We start from the raw sequence: 27323 nt of genomic DNA, 5'->3' as shown, positions 1-27323 counted from the left end.
AGACTCTAGGCACAGAACCCACATGAACCCACCAGACTTCTAATCTACAGAACTATGAGATAATAAATGGGCATTGTTCTAAGCTGCTAAATTGTGGTAATTGGTTATGATAGCAATAGAAAACTAATATATACCATATGTGGTAGGTACCTTTATTATTAAACTCATTTTGCAGATGAGAAAACTGAAGTACAGAGATGCAAAGTCACTTTTCGAAGTTTCGCATTTATTATGTCTTAGGCAATTTTGTGCTGCTATAACAGAATACCACAGACTGAGTAATTCATAAAAACAGACATTCATTTCTTACATTTCTGGAGGCTGGGAAGTCCAAGATCAAGGCTGGCATCTAATGAGGGCTGCTGTCTTCTTCCATGATGGTGCCTTGAATGCTATATCCTCTGGAGGGGAAAAATGCTGCTGTGTCCTTACATGGCAGAAGACAGGACAACAGGGGTGAACTCCCTTCATCAAGCCATTTTATAAGGGTACCCAATCTCATTCATGAGGGCGGAGCCCCCATAAATCAATCACTTCCCAAAGGCCACACCTCCAATACTGTTGCATTGGGGATTACATTTCAACATGAAATTTGGACGGGATGAAAATGTTCAATTCATAGCAGTATCAGAAACGGGATTTAAATGGAGGTAGTCTGTCCCCAGAGCCCATGTTCACCCTAGTGATGTGGTGACTGAGACATTCATAGTACTGATTACATATTAGTTCTCTTCCCTTTTTAGTATAGCCCAGGGGTACCTCGCTGCCACATTTCTTGATTTTGCTGCTGGGGGTTAGCTGGTGGTGTGGTAGGGTTCTGGAAAACACAGAATAAAAATAACATTAGTTTTAGTCATGGGAGCAGGTCCTTTAGTTTTATAACACACCTGAATATTTTGTAGGTTAGAATGCAGAAGATAAAACCAGATAGCAGAAAAAGTTTGAGAAGCACTGAGATGATGTATTCAAATTAATTTAGTTTAACATCTTTCCTTCCTCTTTTATCCCTTAAATTCACAGTGAATTTGTTGCACCAGCTAGAATTCTGGAATGGCAATTAAGGAAATTGGGACTCAGCTATTCATCACCATCCATCTTCTATTCATCCCATCCAACGAACATTTATAGGGTGTCTACTCCCTGTCTTGGGTGTCACTGATACAGGATGACTTGAAGTAATGAAAACTTTTCCAATTCTGTTTCCTTGCATATCAAATCAGGTGACTTGACACAACTTTCTCTAGGGTCATGCCTGTCACCAAATCTAGTGTTTTCCCAGTCCTTGAAAGTTTATGTCCGCAGTTTTTACATAGTAGGGCCATGTTTCTCAAAGTAGAGCCTGGATACCATCTACATCGGAATCTCCTGAGATGGTCCAGGATCAGAATCAGAATCACTGATTCGGAAACATGGGTTGGGGGCCCAGGACCTCTCACTTTAAACAAGCTCTATAGGTCGTATCATTCTTATGAACGTTAAAGCTTGAGATATACAGCTATGGGGGTGCAGAATAAATACACAGTATAGGCCTGGTTCTAAAAGTCTTTTTAAATGAAAAGACATTAGCTGGGTGTGGTGGCAGGCGCCTGTAATCCCACCTACTCAGGAGGCTGAGGCAGGAGAATCGCTTGAATCCGGGAGGCGGAGGTTGCAATGAGCCGAGATCGCGCCACTGCACTCCAGCCCGGACAACAGTACGAGACTCCATCTCAAAAAAAAGAGAAGAAAAACAGGGCCATCAGGACCATACCTGTTCCAGTCTCCATGCCGGTCCTTGGCTCTCCCGGCCCGAGCCAAGGACAGGGAGGGAGCTGTGATCATGGAGCGTATCCGGCCCAGGCCCTAGTGCCTACAGTCACCTTTCCCCTTTTGGGGCTTACCTGGGTCTGCCCCATTCACTGGCTTGGGATAATGTGAGAACAGGAGGGTGAGTTCCTCCTCCGAGGCTTAGGGAGCCTCTTCCCTTTCCCAAAGGAAGGGTGGGGCGGCGCCGGCCGGTGCAGGAGCCCCTGCGGGCCGCTGGCGTCTGGCAGCAGCGACTCTCCCGGGTCAGTCAGCAGAGCGAGGCGGCTGCCTTTCCACCTCCGTGAGTACTGCCGAGGGGAAAACTGGGGAAGTGGGTCAGCCCGGCGGCTCCCATCCACAGACCCTCCCCCGCCCCAGCCGCCGCTCTCCCGCGGAGCTTAAGGAGTCTGCTCCCGCCCGGCGGTGTTGCCCGAGTGGCCCTGCCCAGGGGCGGGGCGGGCCGGTCCCTGCGCCAAGGCGCTGCGCCCGCCGGCTGCCCTTGCCCACACGCGGCACCCATCCTGCGGCGCGGTTGGCCCTCCTGCCACCCCCTCGGCGGGGCCCTTCCCTTTACTATGGTAATAGTGACATTCAGCGGGAAAGGCTAGCACGGCGACGGCGCCCCGGCTCCCGCAGAACGGACGCTCGGGCCGCGGAGGGGGCTGCGCTCAGTCGCACCGCTGGACGCCGGGGGCGGGCGGCCGCCGCGCTCTCCCCGCCCGGCCCGGCCCCTCCGCCGCCGCCGCGGGGCAGCCCCCGAGCCACGGCCCCGGCTGGCGGGCGAGCTGCGGGCAGGATCCCGGCGCTCGGACTCTGGCGCGGGGAAAGGACAGAAACGGCGCATCGGGAGGGACCCTGCCTCACCGCTTGTATATGGCAAAGTTTCTCACCGAGCTCCTGGGCTGCACGTTGCCACGCAAGGGCGCCTCTCCCATGTTTGAGGTAGGTGGAGGGTGTGTCCCCTCAGAGACCCCTGGCCGGCCTGGGGGTCTCCGCAAGTTGACACGTGTGCAGACTCACCTACCTGGCCTTCGGGCGGGGCGGGGCGGGGCAGGGCAGGGCAGGCGAGGAGGGCGAGGAGGAGAGCTGGAGCTCTGGAGCCGGGTTTCTCGCGCCTGGACCTCAGTGAATCTTTTTTATTTTTTTTCCCCCACCCCAGTTGACAGGTGAACACGTTTTCTGTCAATCTGGCTGAGTTCTGCCAGTTGCTCTTTACCTAAAATGCCAGGGATGTCTAAAAATGAGCATTATCCTGCAGTCCTCTTTGCTGCCTACTTTGTTTTTTTCTTTTAGTCTGAAAAACAGAAAAATCTTCCAGTCAAAAGGTTTCCACCTTCTTACCTCCTCCAACTGCTCCCCTCCCCCAATCTCCAGCACAGGGCAAACTCCACTAAAGTTAACTTGTGTCTTCTTCTGTGAGTGAGTGAGATACACTGGGGATGAGGAGGGTTAAGAAGAGATTTGCCAAATCAGGTGAACAAACGGCAACTCCTAAGGCGGGTTCATCTAATTGCTCACACCTGCCTGCGGTGGCAATGCCGCTGCTGTGAGGCATCTCCGCACGGAGTCATTTAGGAGGCGGCTGGCTGGCTGGCTGGCTGGCTGGCTGGCTTTCCTATATTGATCACTCAGTAGGGAGAGTTTCATACTGTACAACCTTTCCCCGCCCTCCTTATCTCTACAGTGAGAACAGAGAGTGTCCTTTGTCTCTCTACCCTGCCCTCGCTCTAGAGACTGCCTGACACGCCGTCCTGGCCGAGAGTGCCCAGGGGTTGGCCAGGTTAACCAGTGCTGCAGTCTGCGTTGCACTGCGCTCCTCTCTCAGTCACAGTTACCGTAGCCTGATGACTTTCCAGGCCAGCCACTCCAGGAGCTGCCCTAGGCTTCCCTGTCTGCAGTTTCTTGACGGGCCAGAGAAACACAACTTGGTCTCTTCTCTGGTGAACGCAGGAGTTTGTCCTTCAGCAAGGCACCTCTTCTGGTTCCAGACTCTTCATATGTTCTCTGGCTGCTAGTGAGTCTCTTCTCACCTTTGGCACCTGTAACTGTTCTTACCTTCTGAGATTTTATGGTCACATACCTTAGATTTTGAAGCTCAAATGACCCAACCCATAACCTCTGCTGTGTGACAAAATGGCCTTTAAGCAGGAGATCCCAATAGTAGGTGATAAGGAGGAACTGGGGAAACAAGAGTGGGGTGGGAGAAGTCAGGCTGAAAGGCCTGGGCAGTTGATAGCCTGAAACCTACGAAATAATGAAGAGCCTGGAAAAGTTGTTTTCTAGACCTGCAGTGAAAATGAGCTGTCACCTTTGGCGTGCAACATCACTGCCCATTTGCTGCTCTGTGAAGTGGTATGTAGCATTTGGGGATCACTCTGGAGACCTGAGATGCTCCCTTAAGTTGCTTTTCTCTTTGGCTTTCTCTTCACTTGTGTTTAAATTACCAAATGTGCCAAGCGATTTTGGTTGTATATACTGCCTTTTTGTTATGTATTTGGTTGTATATTCCTGCCCCTTTTATCCTCCAGCCAATAGATGCCCCACCTTGATTTTTCAGAAGGATTGGCTCCCAGTCATTCCAGAGAGGAGGCAGCCTATAAAAACTAGCCAGAGACATATTTAGACAACTAAAAAAAGAGTGGCTGTTTTGTGTTTGAAGAGTTCCCAGGAAAGGGAATTCCCCCAGTCCTTGGTCATGCCTCATGTCTTGCTCTGTGTTATTTTCCACCCATCTAGAGGTAGGAGCTGCTTGTAGCATCTGCCCACTCTGTCTTTCTACAAAGGATTGATTCAGTGTTGGCTGACTCGACCTAACACGTCCCACCTAGGTATCATTCTTAATCAGTGTTGCTGGACAAACTAAGTAACCTTCCCTTTCCTACCTTTGGGGAAAAGCAGTGCCCACAGATGAACTGATTTAGGAATGTGCTTTGAGGATGCTTGCTTCTCAGGCAATAGCCCCCTCAACACATTCTTGCTCATAAATGACGAAGCAGTCGTTTGGGAAGGAGGGAGAGAGAAATGTGTAAGAAAGATATTCTTAAACCTTTCTAAATATTCGTTTCCAAAAGTGAAAGTGCTAGGACACTTGAGAAAAATTTAGGCAGCTTTTTATTTTCACCAAATGCTTCAATTCTAACTGTGGTTACCTTTAATTTCGGAGAGATCGGGAGAAGAGATGGATGTTTTTCTAATGAATGGCCTTTGGTTTCATTTTGGTTAAAATGTGGAGAATAATGTAGTTTCTTCCCACTCAGGCCACTTTGGTTTGCACAGAGGATATTCTCCCTGAGAACTGAATCTGGGACCTCTTGTGTGTTTGCAGTTGTCTGACAAGAGGGAGTGAGTGACAGGTTATAGAGAAAACAGGGCCAAAAAAGTCACTGTAGTTGAAAAACAGCTCCAGTGTGTGCCCTGCTGCACCATCTTCATAGGCTAGGGACAGAGCATGCACACTGGAAACACAAATTGTCTTAATGATCATTTTGTTACCCTCTTGCCTTGTTTCTTCTTAGTAAAGTATTTAAGTTTGCACACCAAGTTATTGAGAATAATTAAATTTCTAGAAAAAAGCAAAGGATCTTAAGTTTACCCCAGGGCCATGGCAGTGTCCTGAGCAGTGGGCTGGGTATTTGGAAGAATGATTGTGCCACACCAAGGCAGAGCACCTACAAAAAGAGTGGGCTTGCTGTATATTCTGACGTCTAGAAATGTAGGACAGAAGCATGCAGGCAGGTGGTTTCAGATCTAGCAGTTCCCTGTGTGCTTGAATGCATGGATAGATGTCTGGCCCTGGCATCCACTCTTCCCTCATGGAGCTCTGAAATATTATGAACCTGCCCCCTCCCTCCAGCCCCAGTCTTTCTTTTCATGGTGCCTTACTCGCTTTTGGCATGGCAGTCAGTGATGGGGTTTGCGTTCCGGGACAGGAAGTGGTGGGAAAATAATATAGTCAGTCAGAGGCTGTTGCTTTTTCATCTTTTATGCCTCTCTTCCCCCAGTCCACAAATCCGCATTTTTAAATCCCTGTCATTCTTCATCATCTTACCTGGTGGTACACCTTTAAGAAGACAGATTCATTGGGCTGAACATGTAGAAAAGGGATGTTCAATTCTGTGCCACCATTCATGGATGTGGTCTCCAGAACTGACAACCTCATGTATACTGTATGTGTTTTTGTGTGGTTTTCTATCTCCACTTGTACTGCTGCCTAACTGTGACAATACATAATAATTATCAGTTATTGCCTACTCTGGGCCAGGCATTATTCTGAAGGCATACCATACATGATCGCAGTTATCCTTCACATAGTCTTATGATATAGGTGTTAACAACCATGTGTTACAGATGAGAAGATTAGGGTTTAGAGAGCTTAAGTAGTTTGCTTAAGATCATTCTAGTAATATGCTAGAGAGAGGATGCAAACACAAGTCTGTTTTATCTCAAAGTTCACTTACCTTCTCCAACTATAGTTACTTGGTATTCTGGAGCTTGTTTTGTTTTGCTTTTTGTTTCACCTTTTTTTTTTTCTACCTTTTGTTTTTTAGCTGCATTCTTAGATATATTCTTTTTGGAAGAAGGAAAGATAATCCCCCATTCTCTCACTGCCCTCACTATGTTACCATGAGGATGTGTATTAGTCAGTTTTCACACTGCTATAAAGAAATTAATTATCCAAGACCGGGTAATTAATTTTAAAAAGGGTCTAATTGACTCACAGTTCTGCATGGCTTGGGAGGCCTCAGGAAACTTACAATCATGGCAGAAGGTGAAGGGGAAGCAGGCATCTTCTTCAAAAGGCGACAAGAAAGAGAGAGACGGGGGAAGAACCCCTTATAAAACTATTAGATCTTGTGAGAACTCACTATCATGAGAACAGCATGGGGGAAACCACCCCCATGATCCAGTCACCTCCCACCAGGAACCTCCCTCGACATGTGGAGCTTACCATTCGAGATGAGATTTGAGTGGGGACACAGAGCCAAATATATCAGGATAGCACAAATGTCTTATTCCCAGAGATATTTAATCAAAGGCCGATTGAACTTGAAGTTGTTAAGGGCAGATTCAAGTTCAGTTGCCATGACCATTTACAGATAGCTTCTATTTATTGAGCATTTCTGTGTATTGGCTTGTTTTATCACCCCAATAATGCTGTGAGGTAAGTGGTATTGTCATCCCTGTTTTGGAAATGAAGAAACCAAGGCTCAGAGTGATTACATGAATTGCCCAAGGTCACTCACCTACTAAGTGTCTGAACTGTAAGGTAAATCCTGGATTCTGGTGCCACAGTGCTTTGCCTGCCATCTGTATTGACTTACCTAGTTTTGTAGCCTCTGATTTTTTTGTCTCATCCCCTCTATCTTTTGTACTATTACCAAAATCATCTTTCTAAAAGCCGAACTCAACATGGAGTCTATTTACTTTCCACAAATACTTAAATCTTTTTTTTAAAATTCTAGCATGGTGGCTCATGCCTGCAATTCTAGTATTTTGGGAGGACAAGGCAGGAAGAGTGCTTCAGGCCAGAAGTTTGAGGCCAGCCTGTGCAACATAGTGAGACCTTATCTCTAAAAAAAAAAATAAAAAAATTAGGCATAGTGGCATGTGCCTGTAGTCCTAGCTACTTGGGAGACCAAGGCAGGAAGATCGCTTGAGCCCAAGAGTTCTCGAGGTTGCAGTGAGCTCTGATAGTGTCACTGTACTACTGCACTTCAGCCTGGTGATATAGTGAGAGCCTGTCTGTAAAAATCCCAGTGTTTTTTAGTTTTATTTATTGATGGGATCCAGCTATGTTGTTCAGGCTGGACTCAACCTCTAGGACTCGAGGGTTCCTCAAGCCTCAGTCTTTAGAGCAGCTGGGACCACAGGCATGCACCACCACACCAGCTATTTTCCCCAGTTCCATTAGTGGTTCACCATATATGCAGATTGAACAGGGCAGACTTCCTCCACAGTATGGTCACTGCCTGGTTAACTTGTCTAATCTTTCCTTCCTACCACTATTTTTCTAATATTCCAGCAACTTTACTCCCATTTCTTGATTATATTCTCTTACCTCCAAGCTGTTACCCTGCCCAGAATATTCTTCCTCTAATAGTCACCTATTGAAGTTGTATCTTCCTTTAAGGTTCAGCTCAAATCTCACTTCTAGATCCACCTATCTTGAACAATATCCAGGCTCTATCAGAGGCCCAGTGAATATTATGTGTGTGTGTGTTTTTTTTCTGAGACCTTGGACAACTTCCTCTTTGAACTTCTCTATGCTCCAGTTACGTCTTCAATAGGGGTAACAGTAGTGCTTCATTCAGGGTGGTGAGTGTTAAACGAGTTAATGCCTGTAAAACACTTAGAATAGTGGTCAATACATGTTAATTATTGAGACTGTTGCTTGTGTCTGTGTCTTCTTCAGTGTCAGGAACCATGTATTTCTTAATTCTCAAGTACTTGGCATGTATTTTGCACACAGTTTTGCATCAAATAAATGTCTGATGGATCACATTGATTTTTCTAACCCTCAGCATACATGATTTTCTTTGCCTTTACGTTATTTATTGTTTATCTGAAATCCAGATTTAACTGGGTACCTTGTATTTTTATTTGCTAAATCTGGTGACCTCGTCTTACCTTCTCCCTCTTTCCTCCAGAACCCTGTTCCTAGAGTCCAGTCCCACTTACCTGTGTGATCCTTGTTCCCATCCTTCTCTCTTTATAGCTCCTATTCTGCCTGAGATCCTGTCCCAAGCCAAGGGAGCCACCTATAGGGAGTTGCAGCTGGGTCAACTGTCTGTCCCCACTGCCAGTATGGAAATGCGGGAGTGAGCAAGCTTCCTATTGCAGTGTCAGGGCTGTGACTGAGAAGTGTATAACTAGCATTCTATTTATTCATGCTTAATGTGCTCACCAATTCATTCAGTCATTCATTTATTCAACAAATCTTAAATACTGTCTTTGTGCTAGGCACCCTATGGAAACCTTGTTAAGAGACATTCAAACTGTTTTGACTGTGATTCATGGTAAGAAATATATTTTACATTGCAATCCTGGATGTGTATAGCTATTTACACCTGTAACAGCAAAATTAGGTTTTCAGAATAATACTTTTCCTTATGACATGGGATATCCTCTGATCTTTGCAGTTTTATTCTTTCCTTTTCATTCTATTAAAACATGAACCCATAAAGACCCACTAAATTGATTTCATGGGTTACGACCCACAATTTGAAAAGCACTGCTATATAGGATAATAAGATTCTATTTTTCAAAACAATTTGTATTACCCCATTATCTCACTATTATATTTATACATTATTACACTATATATTGGGAAATTCTTGTGGTCTATCTTGGGAAACCAGTTATCATGTAATAACATTATTTTATGGGGGAGAAAATGTATTCAGAGTTTCAAACTACTAACTTACCAAACAACATTTGATAAATATCCTGCCTCTAAATTAGGAGGCATTTGGGTAAAAGAATTGGTATGTTACCTGAACATATTTTATGGTATGGTTTTTTATTTAAACAATGTGCTTCCTGAATTTCAATGATTTCTTTCTTAGCACCCACTGATGACAAACGTGCTCCACTGGTTGGATTGATTTCCAGGGCTACGTTTTATAAATCGTCCCATTTTTATATTTTAGTTAACTCCATCCCTTCTCTCCTTAAAATGGTTATACTTTCAAGTAGTTTTTTTTTTTCTTTCTCATTTGCCTGTTAAAGACCTTAATTTTGCCCATTACAATTGAATAGCTGAGCTCCTTTGTCTGTTTACATGAATCTTGTACACTATCATTCACTTGGTTATTCCGATGGGCTTCAGGCATCTAGAGGATGAACCATGTGATCAGGCTGTTTTGAAAGCAAATAACTTGGACAAATATGACTGTAGCTTCTCTGATTGGATGCTGGTGGGTGATCATAAGAGAGAAGTTTACTTCGAGAATAATAGCTCCTATTGCCACAGCTGGGCTTTCTGTGAGGGTCATTTGAATTTTAAGCTAATGGATACTGGGTTTGTCTTGTAAATTCACAATTCAGTTTGTTTGAGGGCCAATTGGATTGCTCTACCACATCTGAGCCAGTGTATATTCAGGGGCAACTCTCCTTACCTTTGGTGTTAGCTGCTTTTAAACGCCACATGTGGTCCTAAATGCTCGCATTTCATTTATAAGAATATTTGCTCCCATTATGATTACATCTGTCTAATGGTTTCTTGCTGAGAAACTGTTACATGATTTTTTTTTCTTTTTGTATTTTGATAAGGAAAGGCTGGTGTTTCAAATCTGTCAAATGGCCAGAGCTGGCAGCTTGTCATAGGGAGCAGGGATAGGAGTTTAATTCTTTGATATATTTCCTTTTGCTTAGTTCTTTTCAGTTTATAATGGCGTTCTTGTATATTATGAATTTCTTTACTTTGCACGTGTTTGATAAAATATAGTAGGTCCAGTAGTGACATTTACATTAGGAGAGTTCTGCCTACCTAGAGTTGCCTATTGAGGTAGCCCATAAATAAAATGGCAACTTATATTTATCTGAATTTGTGATGAGTAGAAGCTGTGCTTTCTACCCTTCCAGATTCTTAAATATAGTCTAGGCTTTATTCTCCAAATACCTATAATATATTAAGAATATCCTATGATCCTTTCAAGCCCCTACATTTTCAAACCAAAATGGAAGCCTCATTTTCCTCCTGGCATCCACCTGAATCCGACTTCTCCTTTCTAACTCTATTGTCGGCCAAAAGTGCCCATTTTCTTTTCACCTTGAGTAGCACTTTGGTGCCATCATTACTTTTTCTTCCTTTTCCTCTATGGACAATCTTTCAGTGATTCTTGCAGATACCTTCTTGGATTTATACCTCTATTTTTATCCACATCACTCTTCATGCACTGATATGACAAACATTTATCGAACGTCTGCTATGACCTAGGAGCGGGAGGGCCCAGAGAGGATTTCACAATAAGCGACTAATTGTTTTTCTTTCCTCAAGTCTCACTTCTCTCCACTCTTCCTGAATAAACTGCTACTACACCACAATGCCTTTTCATCATCACTTTCCTACACAAGAGTCTACATGACTTTCTATTTCCAAAGGGTCAAGTCCCTAAATTCTACCTAGATTATTTCTAATGTGTTCTAGTAAATGTCTTACCCTGCCTAGCCAGCTTTATTTCCTGCCATTGATTTTCTTCAAGGATCCTCACATGTTCAAAAACAAATTCTTGCCTTTGTTTATGCTATTTGTCAATCCTCTAACAATGACCTATGTCCATTCTTTCCGCTCTTCGTAACTGAACCCTACCTAATCTTCACGGCCACATCAAAGAGCCAGCCCTCCATGAAGCATTCCCCAATATAGCAAAGAAGCTCAGAACATGCAGGCTGAGGAACATACTTGACTTCCAGTCCTGGCTCCTCTACTTCTTAACTATGTGACCTTAATAAAGTAAGTTACTTCTTGGTGCCTCAGTTTTGCTTTCTGTACAATAATAATAATAATGGCTACTTCACTGGGTTGTCATAATAATTAAATAAGGTAGTTCAAATAAAATACTTAGCATAGTGTCTGGAATATAGTAATAAACAAATAATATGTATAATAATAATTATTATAAAATTTCCCCTTGACCCCAAACTCCGAGTTATCCCTCTTCTTTGACTATCTTAGAGCATACCTTATACTTTTCTGAATGTTCTGCACTGCTGAGCAAAACATAGGTGCTAAATCAATGCTTACTAATTTTGAGAACATTCCATGTGCGGCTTTAGCAGAATCTGGGAACCAGTTTATTTCTGGATATATTTAATTATATTTCATGAAAATGTGACAGCCACTGTCCTTTAGTGATCCCATCTCTGATCTATGGGATGTGTATTAATGCTTACTTAGGCAGCAGTTGTGCAAATGATGATAATATACTTTTACATACAACTGTGGCAGAAGCAGTACTTGAAAAATGTGCCAATTATAAATGCCACTTAAATGAAATTCAACCATAGATTGCAATATAATTAAATACAGAGTATTTTTTATTTTTCAATTGGGTTGCAAACATGTATCCTCTATAGGTCAAGTGAAGAAAATCCATGCCATAAGTCAAGATTTTATTAATCAGACTTTTATTTTCCATGCCGTTGGTGGAGCATTCTGGCTGGAAGTCAGGTTAGATTACTCCAAAAGTAATTTACTCCAAAGAACACTTACCCAGTGGGCTTCCTTATCATATTTCCAGTGGGCAAGTAATGATGCCCTGCTTCTCTGGAAGCTCTGTTGGGTGCCTGGAAACATGGGAATTTACTTTCATGGAGATTATTTGAAGTTGACTGGAAGTCAAGTGAGTGTACCTACAGGGAGGCACAAAGGGCGGAAAACTAAAGAGTGACAGTGTTACCAATTGCAAAGAACGTGCATAGGGAGTCCTAAGACCTGGATTCTGAGTCTAGATTATCTCCTCACTGGTTGTAAGCTTTTGGAGGAAATCTCCTTACCTCTCTAGTGTCAATTTTCATAGCTTGAAAGTGAAAGTATCAATATTCGATTTGCTTCACTCACAGAAATGATATGAGGCTCTAGTGTGCTAATAAATGTGAAAGTCCTTTGTAAAATTTCAAGCATTACACAAATGTGAATTGTCATTAGTGATACTGTAATGATGAGAGCAGAAAGATGAGGGGTATACTTGGCATCCTGGACATGCAGGAGCCTGCTAGGGAATGGACTGTTAGGGGTGGTATAAATGGTGAAGAATAGAAATGCTTCTATTTGAAGGGTAGAAAAGGAAAGACGAAGCAGTCAGAATTTTCAACTAGAGCTCAAGGTTTATGAATCCAATGCTTAGATCACCAAATAGGCCTCTCATCTTTCTTTGAAAGGTGTCTTGGAGTGCTTAGGATCTTTGGTGACAGCCTGAATTTCAGGCAGCGTTAAGATCCTATGGTTGTATTTTATGGAGATTTATTTCCCATAATTATGTTATTCCATTTAGAATATGATTGTAAAGGGATATGGTGGGAACTGATCTGATCATGATTGAGAACTCAGAGGAAGGCTGCAGGCTTGAATGGGTTCCTAATGGTCACTGGAGTTTACATTTTGCCTTGGGCAGAGTCTAATTCTTCTAGAGAAAGTCCTTGATTTATTTTTAGTTTCTCACCATGTCCAGTATATTTTAACCTTACACAGTGCATCCTGCCTTGGGGGAGCCCTGTGGAGGGTACAAAGTAGGGTAAGGTTAGCCCAGCCTCGGGCTCACAGACAGACGGGGAAGAGTGACTGCTTGAGGGGTTCATCCTCCTTTTATATATAGGTCCCCACAATGGCTGTAACCACTCAGGCATGTGACAGGTTCATATGTCTCTTACTTTTTCCCTAAGAGTCCTCATACTTAGCTTTTGTGAACCTGGGTTCACAAATTTTTTATTTTTCAATTGGGTTGCAAACATGTATCCTCAATATAGGTCAAGTCAAGTGGGTTAGGCATAGACATGTCTGGGATTTAATTTCCTCGCTGTAAAGTTGATGTTTTAAGAGATCCTACCTTATAAGGTGGTAAGGTGGTGTATGTAATGCACTTAGCTCAGTGTCTGTGACATAGTTGTTTGTAACAGCAATAATGATTTGTCTACTAAACTAGTCCTTCAGCATCCCATGGTTTTAATTTTTAAAATTCTTAATAATTATCTAAATTGTGCTGTTCACTTGCAATTGGCAGAATTGTATTGTAGCCAAGGGGAAGGGAGGGAATAGAGAGTATAGAGAAAAGGAATAGTGAGCATTAAAAAAATTCTGATGGATTGTTGGGACAGAAATTCCATTTCATTCTTTGTTCTATGTTTAATGCCAACTTTGTTGCTAGAACCATGTTAAAACTTTTTTCTAAGAGTTCAAAATATTTCCACAGTTACCCTTTTATATATGACTGCTGATCCCTAGAAGGAATAATAACACACTTGACATTCTCCAGGGAGTCCCTCTCTGGTAAATGAGAACTATCTCAAGGGTCAGTAAGTAGAAGTAGCAGAGGCAATGTTTTCAGATGGTATTAAAAAATTTCCCAGGGGTATATAATGCATTTATAATGGATGCCCCCCTTGCCATGTCAGAGCTGAGATTTGGCTATGTCCATTGTGTGACAACCTCTGGAGTCTATTTGTAGCCAGATAGATACATAGAGATTAAGGTACTTTCTGAGAACTCAACTTTAACTAGGTTTAAGAATGAAATTCTATCAACATAGGGGAGGATAGATATCAGTGACAGAAGACCAGTTGCAAGGAAGGGCTGCTGGACTAGACCCAGAAAGAGAGTCTGAGGGTCTAGGATTATAGATTGCAGAAACAAGTAGTGGCTGGTGTTTGAACTCCCTCCTCTTGCCCTCTGTCCCGTGAGCGAAGTGCCCTGTGCCAGGAAAAACAGCTTAACGTATCATGACCCAAGCAAACCTGCTACAGTGCCCTTTCAGAGGGCAGAATCAGAGGAAAGAGCTTTTTCAATGCAAGGGGAGCACTGGTGGCCTGGGCAGAGCGGTCATGGGGAGTTTGCTGCAGGGGTGGTAGGGGTGCACAGGCCACCTGGAGCCCGCCTGGTCCAGTGGCTGCCTGGGTTGGTTCAGGTGCTTATATGGCATAATTCCCCCAGAGGACACCTCCTGACACCAGAGGGAGGAAGGATCCTTGGAAGAGAATTTGATATTCTTAGGGTGGGAGTGGGTTTATGTGGCTAGCAATATTTGGGTGTAAGTGATAAGGTGACTTCCTTTGTAATCGTATTTGTGTACATAAAATGGGTCCATATAATCCTGTCAAATTCCTTCTTTCCTATTCCATTCTTGAATCAGTGATTCCCACAGGCTACAGGACGGTCTTTTGTGAAACAGAATCCCCCACTGATATGGTTTGGCTGTGTCCCAACCTAAGTTTCATCTTTAATTGTAGTTCCCCTAATTCCCACGTGTCTGTCATGGGAGGGACCCAGTGGGGGGGTAATTGAATCATGGGAGCAGTTACCTCCATGCTGTTCTCATGATTGTGAGTGAGTTCTCACGAGATCTGATAGTTTTATAAGGGACTCCCAACTCTATACCCCCACCCCTGCTCATTCTTCTCTTTCTTGCTGCCATGTGAAGAAGGACTTTTTTGCTTCCCTTCCACCATTATTGTAAGCTTCCTGAGGCCTCCCTAGCCCTCGGAACTGTGAGCCAATTAAACCTCTCTCCTCATAAATTACCCAGTCTCAGGTATGTCCTTATAGCAGCAGGAGAACAGACTGATGCATCCACCAAGCCATTTTTTTCCCCCAATGAGCTTACTTTTGATGTTCATTTTAACCACATTTTGTATGTGTTAAAAAATGTTGTTTATCTGTTAGGAGAAAGAGGGGTGGTATGGAGAGGTCAGTCACACACAGAGCCACATGTAGACAGAAAGAGAGACAGACAAACACACAGTTATTTGTGCCTGAAATGGCCATGATGATTAAACCACATCATGACCAGTAAAGTGACTCCAGAAATCTCACTGATTTTATTTCCCAGCTTTGCTCCAAACCTTAAACGTGCTTGTGTACCTGAAGCCAACCTCATAGAGTACTTCTCAGAGGTTAACAAATTGAACTTCCTTTCCTTTAGAAAGGGAGTTTCTCTTGTGCCTTCTTCCTGTCCTCCAGCTTAGGGAGTTCCTTTCTAAGAATCTGTGACATAGCTATGTGCAACTTCATTTTTTTCCATCTTACTCTGCAAATAGAAACTGATTTCATTTTTTTTTCTCATGTATAAAGAAATAGTGCATCTGATTTCACAGGCCAGAAAGAAATGACTGGAAAGCATCCAGCCAAGCCCTGGGGAACTCCCTAAAATTATCCTCTACCTTATGGACTGTCCAGATTGTTTGTATGTGTGGCTGGGGAAGATGGGGGCAGGGAAGAGGGACTTGGGAAATACAATTTTCTTGTGCCCAGATGCTGTGAGTATGTCAGATGGCTGGGTGAGCACTCCTGATGCCTCCTGTGATTTTAGGAGTCTATTTGCTTGGTGCCAGGTTTGCATGTCCAAGCAGCTGGGCAGACCCTCTAGGGTGCCTAGTTAATGCAACTCCCTCTCTCTGCATGTTGTGTGGACTTTCCTTACATATGAATACTTCCTAGACAAATGCGGGGAGGACTTTTCTTGGCTTACCTTGGGTTGTATCTTTGATTTGTAATTGCTGTGGGGTTGGAGTGACTAAGAAAAATGCTCTCACTTTGTAGCGTTGATGGACAATAAACAATAGTAACGATTCTTTAGAATTTACCAAAGCACCTTACATACGTTATTTTACTAGAAACAGAGAAACGTCAGGGAGCTATTTTATACTATTTAGACATGGAAAACTAAAGAACAAGGAATTAATAAATATTAGCTATTGGAAAAGAGCTTGAATCTACAATTGTCCAACCAGTTTTGCAGATAATTAATTTACCACCTTTTTCCATGTAAGCTTTCCTTCTTAATAGGGTAATGGTTATCAGGGATTGGGGTGGGAGCAGGAAGTGGGGAGATTTAGGACAAAGGATACAAACTTGCTGGTATGTAGGGTAAGTCAGTCTAGAGATTGAGTGTAAAACATGCCGTTGTAGTTAATAATGGCATTTTTGTGAAGAGAGTAGATTTTACATGCCCTTAACACACACACACACACATACACACACACACACACACACAAAGGGTGTCTATATGAGATGATTGATATGTAAATTTGATTGACTGCAGTACATCCAAACATTATGTTGTTTACCTTAAATATATACAATAAAAATGTAGCATTAGCAAATCATCATCAATTAAAATCATTAATATGAAATTTTTGAAAATCATAAAGTATTACAAAAATGTAAGGTATCTATCTCAAATACAGTTTGGGACAACGCAGGGTGCACCTAAATGCCATAAAATGTTACTGTTATTTAAACAAAAAATTCCATCATTATTAAAGGGCCTTTACATTTCTGGCCTTGCACATTCATATGAATACAAATGGGAGCAGCTTTGATGATATGTTTCCAAAATCATTCCCAAGCCTTTTTTTGTTTCACAACATTAGTACGAATCACACCTATCATTTCTGATCATCCTCATCTCTTCCTTCAATTTCTTTGTATCACTGGGTAAAGAGTACCCAAGCCATGAACTGTAGAGAATAGTTATATTTTTCTCTTTGGAAAAATCATTCCTAAGGTGCAGATGGTGGGGGTGATGACCCAGGATTTTATGTTATGGAATCTTCTGTTCTGCTGACTGAGAGCATTATCAGTGGTAGAGAATAATCAACACATTTCATGGAACAGTGCTTTGTAGATTTTGAAGTACTTTGGCCAAATCTCTCTTAACAGCTTTTGATACATAGTTATTCCCATTTGACAGATTTAGAAGCTGAGGTCCAGAGAGGTAACGTGGATGTACTGACATAATAACAGGCAGAAACTGATGGAGCTAGGACTTTAGCTCTAGGTCTTCTGTTCCCAAGTTCTTCCATTCTTTCTAGGGTAACCTAGGTATTAACTGTGTGCTCTCACCAGTGTAAGGAGGCAAGCAAGACTCATATATATTAATCATGTCAGCGATGACTTTGACATCACCAAAGCAAAGAGGTGGCACTTCCCCCTTCTTGTATCTAAGGCTGCCCTTTAGTGATTATCTTCTAGAGATTAAGTTTGAATCATTGTTCTAACCTGATACTTACTATCTGTGTGATCATAGAGAAGATACTTAACATCTCTAAGCTTCAGTGTCTTCATCTGTAAGGTGAGGTCAGTGGTTATGATGAAGATTTAATGAAGAAATATATGCAAAGTGTTAAGCACCATGCCTGGAATGTAATTAACATTAGATCTTATCTCTCTTCTTATTTTTCTTATTTTCTACTTCATGATTGGGCTTGATTTACATTTTAGCCTGGTTCCTCCTGTATTAACTTTTTTGGAGGGCAGGTATTGAGTGGACATGTGATGGGAGTGAGAAAGCCTTAGGAGAAGACACGTGCTATATACTTTGTCCTCAGCCCACATGGAAACCAAGTTAGACTCCAGAGCACTTGCAGTGATAGAAAATTGGTTTGATTTTTTTTTTTTTTTGGGTAAATAAACCAGTGTTTGTTTTTCTTTGTGGAGTCTCTTAGGCACCACATACTGTGCTATACTGATTGTTCATTGAACAAGTTTTTACTTAGTCCCAATTATGTGTTCCATATGTGTGCTTGGTGCTGTAAGGATTACAAATAGAACAAGATGTGGTCTCTGCCCCAAGTTTACTCGAGGAGGCTTGATTTCTAATCACAAAAATAGAATCCTATTCTGAGCTGAGGTGTGGTAGAAAAACCACTACGTCTGTTCTAGGGTAAAGATTTCATGAGCTAACTCTTTTCCCAATATGCTTCGAAGTGCTGTGACAGCACTTAAAATATTTCTTCAAAAGGAGTTCATTATAGAAGAAATAATGCTTTTCCAGATTAATGCTATAAATAGGCAAAATACATTATCATTTGTATCTTGCTACTTTCTAAGACACAAATAATGATTAAAAATGGTAAAAATTGAGATTATGTCTGAGGTTGTATCTGGTTGTAAAACCTTTTTCCAATAATGGATCTTTATTGGATTTTCTGATTTCGTTTTGTAGTGCCTTAGGCAAATTACTTTCCGAGTATGTGAAATGCTTTAAATGAAAATATCTTACTGGACTGTGCTGCAAATTAAATGAGATATGATGTGAAAACACTTAGCTTTCACTCAGTGCCTGGCTCATGGTAGCAAATGTTCAGTTAGCAATATTTTTCTTTCTGTATTGATGGATATGCTCCTTGTCTTTCCTAGAGGTTTAAATGAAACCTCCTTTTGAACTCCCATCTCCTGTTGTTCACTTTTATTCTGCTATCCCCTAGAGCATTTTGATATTGTTTACAGCTTGGCATGGTTCTTCATGCATAGCCCATCAAAGAGTTAATAATGCTGTGCTCCAATCTTTCTGGGTTGCTGGAGCTACTTAATCAGAGAAATCATTATAGCTCATTTTGTGCAACCCATTGATGTCCAAAGCAACTAATTAGAGAGAGTGTATAGAAAATCAATTTTTACTATAACATTGACATTTCTTCCAACTGAAGCAATTGGTTTGCTTACATTCTTTGTGCAAACCTGTAGAGATTTAAAATTATCCCAGATGACTACATTAGAGGGTTCTAATAGGCTCTTGGTGTTAGAATAAAGATTATTTGAATATTAACTAAATAGTCAGAATTTGGAAGGGATCTAGCACATTACATGAGCTCGCTGGACAAGTAGTTTGCACTCATGACATCATTAGAAGCTCTTTGAGAATCTAGCCCATTTATAAGTAGAGGGAAGAGGACTGTGTTAGGTCTTTCCTTTATCCCTGCAGTTCTTGACCTTCCCCATCACAAGTTCCAGGAAGCCACCTGCATGAAATACAGCAATAGAGTTCTCTTGGCCTCAGTTTCTAACTGGGTTTGGCCAATGAGGAGTATTGCTGAGAGAGACTGGAGACAGTGAAGATTGGGTGGGCAAGACATCTGTTACCACTACTCCGTACATGTGAGATCTCCTTGGGCTGACTGTGTCCCTCTACCTAAGATCACAGCTCCTGTAAGGTGGTCCTCACCACACAGCTTGTCTCCAGTTTCCCGTGATTCTCCCTTTTCTTGCTACTTTAGGGTTGGTAATTGGGTGTGTTACTTGCCTCAAAATATTGCACAATGCCTTGTGGTTTTCCTACGTCTTTCCTACATCTTTGTAAACAGTCAAAGTTTTGTTGAATTTTCCTTAAGTTACCTAATTTGAATACGATATCTATTTCCTACTAGAACCCTGAATGATAGAGGAACAGTAGCAGCTTCTGCTTGAAAGATAAAAGTGACCATCTGAATGACTGGTTTGTAAACAATTCTGTCAGTTCATTAAAATGCTGTGTGCTTCATTATATATGCATGTAAAAGTGGATAAATTCACAACATGAAATCACAAGAATGATATATAAAGATGTAACTTGTTTTGGTTGCAATTTGTAGTTAAATGAAAAGTGATTTGGGTTGAATGAGGATATTATTAGAGCTTCTGCAAATGTCAGTCTTAAAACAGTAGAGTGTTTACAGATGTAGTGGAACACAAAATGCATTGCATCTCTACTTCTTAACTTGCAGGTAAGGAATTTGAATCCCCAAGAAGTTAGATCTCAGTTGCCCAAGATCAGACAACTAGTGTATTGGTTCATTTGGGCTGCTACCACAAAATACCATAAACTGGGCATTATAATTAACAGAAATTTATTTCTCTCAGCTCTGGAGGTTGTCCAAAATCAAGGTGCCAGGCAGATTCTATGTGTCCTCACAGAAGCTGTCTTTCAGTTTAACCTCACTTGATGGAAAAGGTAAGGAGACTCTCTTAGGCCTCTTATAAGAGCACAAATGCCACTCCTGAGAGCTCTGCGCCCATGACCTAATCACCTCCTGAAGACCCAATTTCCTAACTCAATCACCTTGGGGTTGAGGATTTTAACATGTGAATTTCGGAAGGACTTAAATATTCAGACCGTAGCCACTAGTGTGTGGCAAACAAAGCTGGGTCTTAAATCTCATCTCATATTCTAAAGCTGGTGGTTTTGGGTTTCGATTTATTTTTAAAAGGGGAATTAAGTGCTAGTGAGGAATTTCAGTTTACAATAAATCACCTGTCATGTCAGCTCAGCCAACAAGGCAATGTTATGATGATAGTAACACTGTTTTTAAATTTGTTTATTCGTAAGAGAATTTTTTTGCTGCATAGTGCTTTTTGGTTTAGAAAATGTAACTGGTGCTGAGTGATAAATTATAAAAACATTTAGAAAAGAATCCCAGTTCCCAAATATATTTTATTATTAAAGGAGTTTCCAGGGAACTGGTCTCTCTTCACTGTTTCATATCAGAAAAATATTTTATTTTCTATTGTGTATGTGGTATGTGCACCCTGAGAATTGGAGTGGTTGTTACACAGAAAGTGTCAGTGTTACTGCCCTTAATGTAATAACAGCCTAATGCAAGGGAGATAGGGTGGAGATGATACCCAAATTGAAAAATAAACAGGGTAAAATTTTCTGCTTAAGCCAACTGTTAGGAGCCACTAGATAACACCTTCAATTAAAGGGTAGGGCCCTGAAATCGAGGGTGAAAACTTATATTTTAACAGTCTCTTCTACCTTACATGTGGGCAGAGAAAATGATAATTGTTCAGTAAATATTTGACAAATAAATAAATGAAACCACAGTAGGTGTTCTTTTAGTATTTCAGGAATAAGAAAGGGAGTTTGGGCTGGGTATGGTGGCTCATGTCTGTAATCTTAGCACTTGAGGAGGCTAAGGTAGGAGGATTGCTTGAGTCCAGGAGTTTGAGACCACCCTAGGCAAGGTAGTGAGACCCTATCTCTACAAAAAAAAATTTAAAAATAAAAAATGAGGTGGGTCTGGTGGTGCATGCCTGTAGTCCCAGCTACTCAGATGGCTGAGGTGATAGGATCGCTTGAGGCTGCAGTGAGCCACTGCACCACTGCACTGTAGCCTGGGCAGCAGGGTGAGAGAGACGCTTTGTCAAAATAAATAAATAAATAAATAAGAAAGAAGGAAAGGAGGTTAGGTCTAATCTGTGTTTTATCCAGTTCATAGTTGCAAGGCTAGATGGCTTATGCATTGGGAGTATTATTTTGCTATACATTGTGTGAGAGTGTGATGATAATTTTTTCTATTTGGGTTTGCATCTAGAAAACCCAACTGGATTATCAATTCAATATTAGCTTTTTAATAATTTAAAAAGTGAAACTGTTTAGATAAATAAATCAATAACATGATGGTTTAAATCAATTTTACTATGAAACATCATCACTTTTCTTGGCCATAAAACCTTGAAAATTAATTAACATAATCTGTTTATTGACTTTAGTTTTTATACTTTTATACTGATGCATAACAATAGTCACTCATGCCAGCTAGTTGTGTTAGTTTTCTTGCATTTTTATAATAAGATGATCTTTGCTCTAATTCTGATTTCTAGTGCAGAATTACTATAGTAACATGCAGAGTACACATTACTATATTGAATGCATATGTTAGTATTTTAAACTCTAAAATTTGCTTCTGTGTAATGCAAATATATTCCATTCCCTTTAAAACATCATATATGGGTGCTTGCTTTTTTAATATCAAGACTGGCTTGATTATCTTTTGAATGGTGAAGCTTTCTGAGAAAGATCTGTTGAAAAGATAATGGACAAATACATGTTTACCCAAATGTAAAAATTATATTGTAATCACGATATTTCCTTTAAAAAGAAAGTTGAATAGAAAATTATACCAGAAAATTTTAGCAGAGATGGGGTTTTACCATGTTGACCAGACTGGTCTTGAACTCCTAACCTCAAGTGATCTGCCCGCCTCAGCCTCCCAAAGTGCTGGGATTACAGGTGTTAGCCACCAAGATACTTTTTACTTTTTTTTTTTTCTTTAAAATAAGCTCTTTTTCTCTTTGGCCTTGCAGGCTTTCAGATTTGACTCTCATATTAACCTGATTACATTTGCTTTAAATATTGAGGGTGGGTAGGAAGGAATGTTAGTATCCCTAATGTGATTTTCCCTTCTCTGGGGAAGCACTGGGCCCTTAAATATTTTAGGGGACATTGATTGTAAATTCTAAGATATATTGTGATAGCAACTTTAACATTGTTTAAATTGATGAAAAGTATTTGTATATATCTGACTTTTTAAGTTGATATAGTTAAAACTGTTCATGCTTTTAAAGTTACTAGTATTCAATTGAAGAATACAGAAGCATAAATCTTAATGCATTTTCCACTTTTTGGGTAACTTTTCGTATGTTCATTTTTTTTCCCTGAAGCATTTTCTGTACACATCTTCAATCACCAGTAATTGGAACAGTTAGATAGTAAATACAGGCGGTTTTCTTCTCAAGGCAAATAGTTTCTGTTTTATTCCAAGATGTCGATCATTTTGAAAAATGTTACAAACAATGAAAATAGAAAAAGTTCCTTATTACCATAAACATCACATTAACTTGAAATATTAAAACTATCGGCCAGGCTTGATGGCTCATGCCTGTAATCCTGGCGCTTTGGGAGGCCCAGGCGGGTGAATCGCTTGAGTCCAGGAGTTTGAGACCAGACTGGGCAACATGGCGAAACCCCATCTCTACGAAAAATACAAAAGAATTGCTGGTTGTGGTGGTGTGTGCCTGTACTCTGGAGGTTGAGGTGGGAGGATCACTGGAGCCTGGGAGGCAGAAGTTTCAGTGAGTCGAGATGGTGCCACTGCATTCCACCTGAGTGACAGAGTTAGACCCTGTCTCACAAAACAAAACCAAAGACAAGACTATCCATGAACTTTTCTACAATAACTTTTAAAACAACCCTATTAACTTTTTATTTATTTTATTTTATTTTTTATTTTTATTATACTTTAAGTTCTAGGGTACATGTGCACAACGTGCAGGTTTGTTACATATGAATACATGTGCCATGTTGGTGTGCTGCATCCATTAACTCGTCATTTACATTAGGTATATCTCCTAATGCTATCCCTTCCCCCTCCCCCCACCCCATGACAGGCCCTGGCGTGTGATGTTCCCCTTACTGTGTCCAAGTGTTCTCATTGTTCATTTCCCACCTATGAGTGAGAACATGCAGTGTTTGGTTTTTTATCCTTGCAATAGTTTGCTAAGAATGATGGTTTCCAGCTTCGTCCATGTCTCTACAAAGGACATGAACTCATCCTTTATTATGGCTGCATAGTATTCCATGGTGTATATGTGCCACATTTTCTTAATCCAGTATATCATTGATGGACATTTGGGTTGGTTCCAAGTCTTTACTATTGTGAATAGTGCCGCAATAAACATAGGTGTGCATGTGTCCTATTAGCTTTTCTCCTTGAATTCAGCATCCTTTCCTACCCATAGTGACTGTCCATGGTGCTGAAACCATACCATCTTTTTAGACATACTCACAAAATGATGGTGACATAAGACAATTTCTATTCCAAGCTCCTCATTTTCAGCGAATATTATGGAGTGCTTAACCTACAGCTTGTAATGACTGATGAGGTCAAGAATCCATGTGTTTTCCCCGCTACCCCAGGCTGGCAAACTCGCCTTCAAACCTGGAGGATCCCAACTAGAGTTAAATGTGTAAAACTCTAGGGTTCAATTTGAAAAATGAGTTACTGTATTATGAGTCTTCATAATACAGAAATGAAGTGTCACCAGTTTGTAAAAACCCTCCTTTTGGGGGCTGTAAATCCTGTTTGAATTTTTTTTTTTTTTAAATTCTGAATTATTTCTCACCTTTGAGTCTTTTGAAGGCCTACTTAATATTCTGACTGACTTTGAGGTACATTTCAAATACAATCACTTCATTATCTTGGAACCAGTATTTAAAGTGATTCACTGTCCACTAAGAATTTTAAAAAAATATTTGGGAAAGGATAAAATTTAGAAAAATAAATCTTGAGACTCCTAGGTAAAAACTTTGAGATAAAATACGAACCATCCTTCTAAATTATGCTCAGCAAAATTTTATCTGGTAAAGCTTTATTTCCCTTCAGGATTATTTGAAATACTACTTAGCTTATTCTTGCAAATTAGATTGCTAATTTTATTTTCCCTATTATTTTTGTCCTGGTTTGACTGTCTTTTGGAAACATTTCAAATCTATTTTGGTATTGCCTTTTAAAAATTATTAAGATTACTTGTACCTTATTTAGAATATGAAGAAAATTTTAGAAAAATGAAGACATTTTGTTTTCCCAATATATCTATTGGAAAAAATAGCAAAAAACATCCCTTAAATTAAACCATGTATTTGCTGTACTATATAAGTGCATACTATTTGCTCATAACTGTGGTACGAAAAAATTAATTCATGACATAGTCCTGGCTTATCCTTCTTAGTTTGTGATTTAGTTTGTTTAAGCATAAGCACTCATTATTTTTAAAAAACTTTATTGGAGTGTAATTGACTTACAATAAATTGCTATGAAAGTGTAAAATTGCTATAAAGTGTACAACTTGATAGATTTTTACATAGGCATATACATGTGAATGTGTTACCACAATCAAGATAATGACCTTGCCCATCACCCTCAGAAGTTTCCTTGGCTCTGTTATAATCTTTCCATGGGTACCTGATCTCTACCACCAGGAAGTCACTGATTTGTCCTCTGTCACTAGGAGTTGGTTCATATTTTCCAGAATTTTATATCAATGAAACCGTGCAATTTACAGTCATTTTTATCAGGTTTCTTTCCCTCATTATTTATTATTCACCCATGTTGTAATGTATATAAATAGTTCATTCTTTATTTTGCTGAGAGTATTTTATTGTGTGACTGTGATGTAATTGGCTTTTCCATTTACCTATTGATGAACATTGGATTATATGTAGTTTTGACTCTTACAAATAAAGTTGCTGTGAATATTCATGTACAAATGGACATATACTTTCATTTCTCTTGGGTAATACCTAAAAGAGGAATGGCCAGCTCATATGGTAGGTGTATATTTGCTATTTAAGAAACCATCAAATTGTTTTCCAAAGTGGTAGTTTCATTATATATTCCCATTAGCAGTGTATGAGCATTCCGTTCCTTCACATTCTTACTAACACTTGGGGTGGTCAGATTTTAAAATTTTAGCCATTCCAATAGGTGTAGAGAGATATCTCATTGTGACTTTAATTTGTATTTCCCTAATGACTAATGCTGTTGAGCATCCTGTCATGAGCGTATTTGTCATCTACCACTTCTTTGGTGAAGTGCCTATTCAAATCATTTCCCAGATTATTTCCCTGATTATTATTTAGAGAGTTAAAAACATGGCTGGGCACAGTGGCTCACACCTGTAATCCCAGCACTTTGGGAGGCTGAGGCAGTTGGATCATGAGGTCAAGAGATCAAGATCATCCTGGTCAACATGGTGAAACCCCATCTCTACTAAAAATAAAAAAAATTAGCTGAGTGTGGTGGTGCACGCATGTAGTCCCAGCTACTCAGGAGGCTGAGGCAGGAGGATTGCTTGAACCTAGAAGGCAGAGGTTGCAGTGAGCTGAGATTGTGCCACTGCACTCCAGCCTGGCGACAGAGCGAGACTCTGTCTCAAAACAAAACAAAACAAAAACCTGAATACAAGTACTTTATCAGATAAAGGATTTGCAAGTATTTTTTCCCCAGTCTGTGGTTTTTCTTAATTCATTCTCTTAACTGAGTCTAGAAGTTCTAAATTTTGATGAGGTTCAATTCATCATTTTTTCTTTTATGGATCATATGTTTTATGTGATATCTAAGAAATTCTTATTTAACTCAAGATCTCAAAGATTTTTCTCCTGTATTTTCTTGTGAAAATTTCTCAGTTTTACATTTTACATTTAGGTCAATGATTCATTTTGAGTTAATTATTACACGTTATTTGAGGTATGAACCAGACAACAATGACTACCAATACTTTTCCTCCTCCACCTCCTCCTCCTCCTCCTTCTTCTTCCTCCTCCTCTTCATTCATCTCCTTCCTTCTTCTCTCTCCTCCTTCTCCTTCTTTTCTTCCTTCTTTTCTTCCTTCTCCTCCTCCTTCTCATTCTTCTGTCTTCTTTCTCCTCCTTCTCCTCCTCCTTTCCTTTCTTCATCTGTCTTCTTTCTCCTTCTCCTCCTCCTCCTTCGTTCTTCTTGCTTCTTCTTTATTTATATGTATTGCAATCCAATTACAGCACCATTTGTTGAAAAGATGATCTTTTTCCCACTAAATTATCTTATCTTTCTAAAAGATTGGTTGTCTATGGAACTTTCTGTACTTTCTACTCAGTTTTACTGTAAACTTAAAGTTGCTCTAAATAATAAAAGTTTATTTTTTAAATAAGAAATAAGGCCGCACATGGTGGCTCACGCCTGAAATCCAAGCACTTTGGGAGGCCAAGGTGGGCACATCATGAGGTCAGGAGTTCGAGACCAGCCTGGCCAACATAGTGAAACCCCATCTCTACTAAAAGTATAAAAATTAGCCGGGCATGGTGGCACACACCTGTAGTCCCAGCTACTTGGGAGGCTGAGGCAGGAGAATTGCCTGAACCCAGGAGGCGGAGGTTGTGGTGAGCTGAGATCATGCCACTACACTCTAGCCTGGGCAACAGAGTGAGACTCTGTCTCAAAAAGAAAAAAAAAAAAAAAGCAGCAGCAAAAGTACATTCATGTGCAAATCAGTACCTTGTTCAATTTTTTTGGAGAGATTCTCTGCAGATCTCTGGAGTCTTCTCTCTGTGAAAGTTAATCCTCTTTGGAACTCTATTGTGGAAACTCTAGCTGCCTTGATCTCCCCAGCTTCAGCTCTGTCTTCTCAGCTCAGTGAGTTGGATAGGCTCCACTGGATTCCTTTTCCCTGGGTCACTGTCCAGAAACTCTCAAGGCAGTAAACTGGCACAATGATAGGTCTCCCCTTACTCGTTTCTAGTCTCTCAAGGATC

The 27323-nt window shown here is 40.7% G+C and overlaps 1 protein-coding gene across 2 annotated transcripts in view; it reads left to right on the top strand.

Moving 5' to 3' along the window:
- The first annotated feature begins 2488 nt into the window (after positions 1-2488).
- RASGEF1B (RasGEF domain family member 1B) overlaps positions 2489-27323 on the top strand; it is a 614418-nt gene continuing 589583 nt past the window's right edge. For both annotated transcript variants that reach the window (XM_031664556.1, XM_031664555.1), the window contains exon 1: positions 2489-2727. In XM_031664556.1, coding sequence (XP_031520416.1) covers positions 2659-2727 — 69 coding nt within the window. In that variant the 5' untranslated portion in view covers positions 2489-2658. The remainder of the gene's footprint in view (positions 2728-27323) is intronic.

Source organism: Papio anubis, chromosome 3 (genome assembly GCF_008728515.1).
Source record: "Papio anubis isolate 15944 chromosome 3, Panubis1.0, whole genome shotgun sequence".
Lineage (NCBI taxonomy): Eukaryota > Metazoa > Chordata > Mammalia > Primates > Cercopithecidae > Papio > Papio anubis.
The sequence above is the reverse complement of the archived record's forward strand: the minus strand, read 5'-3'. Positions and strand labels throughout refer to the sequence as shown.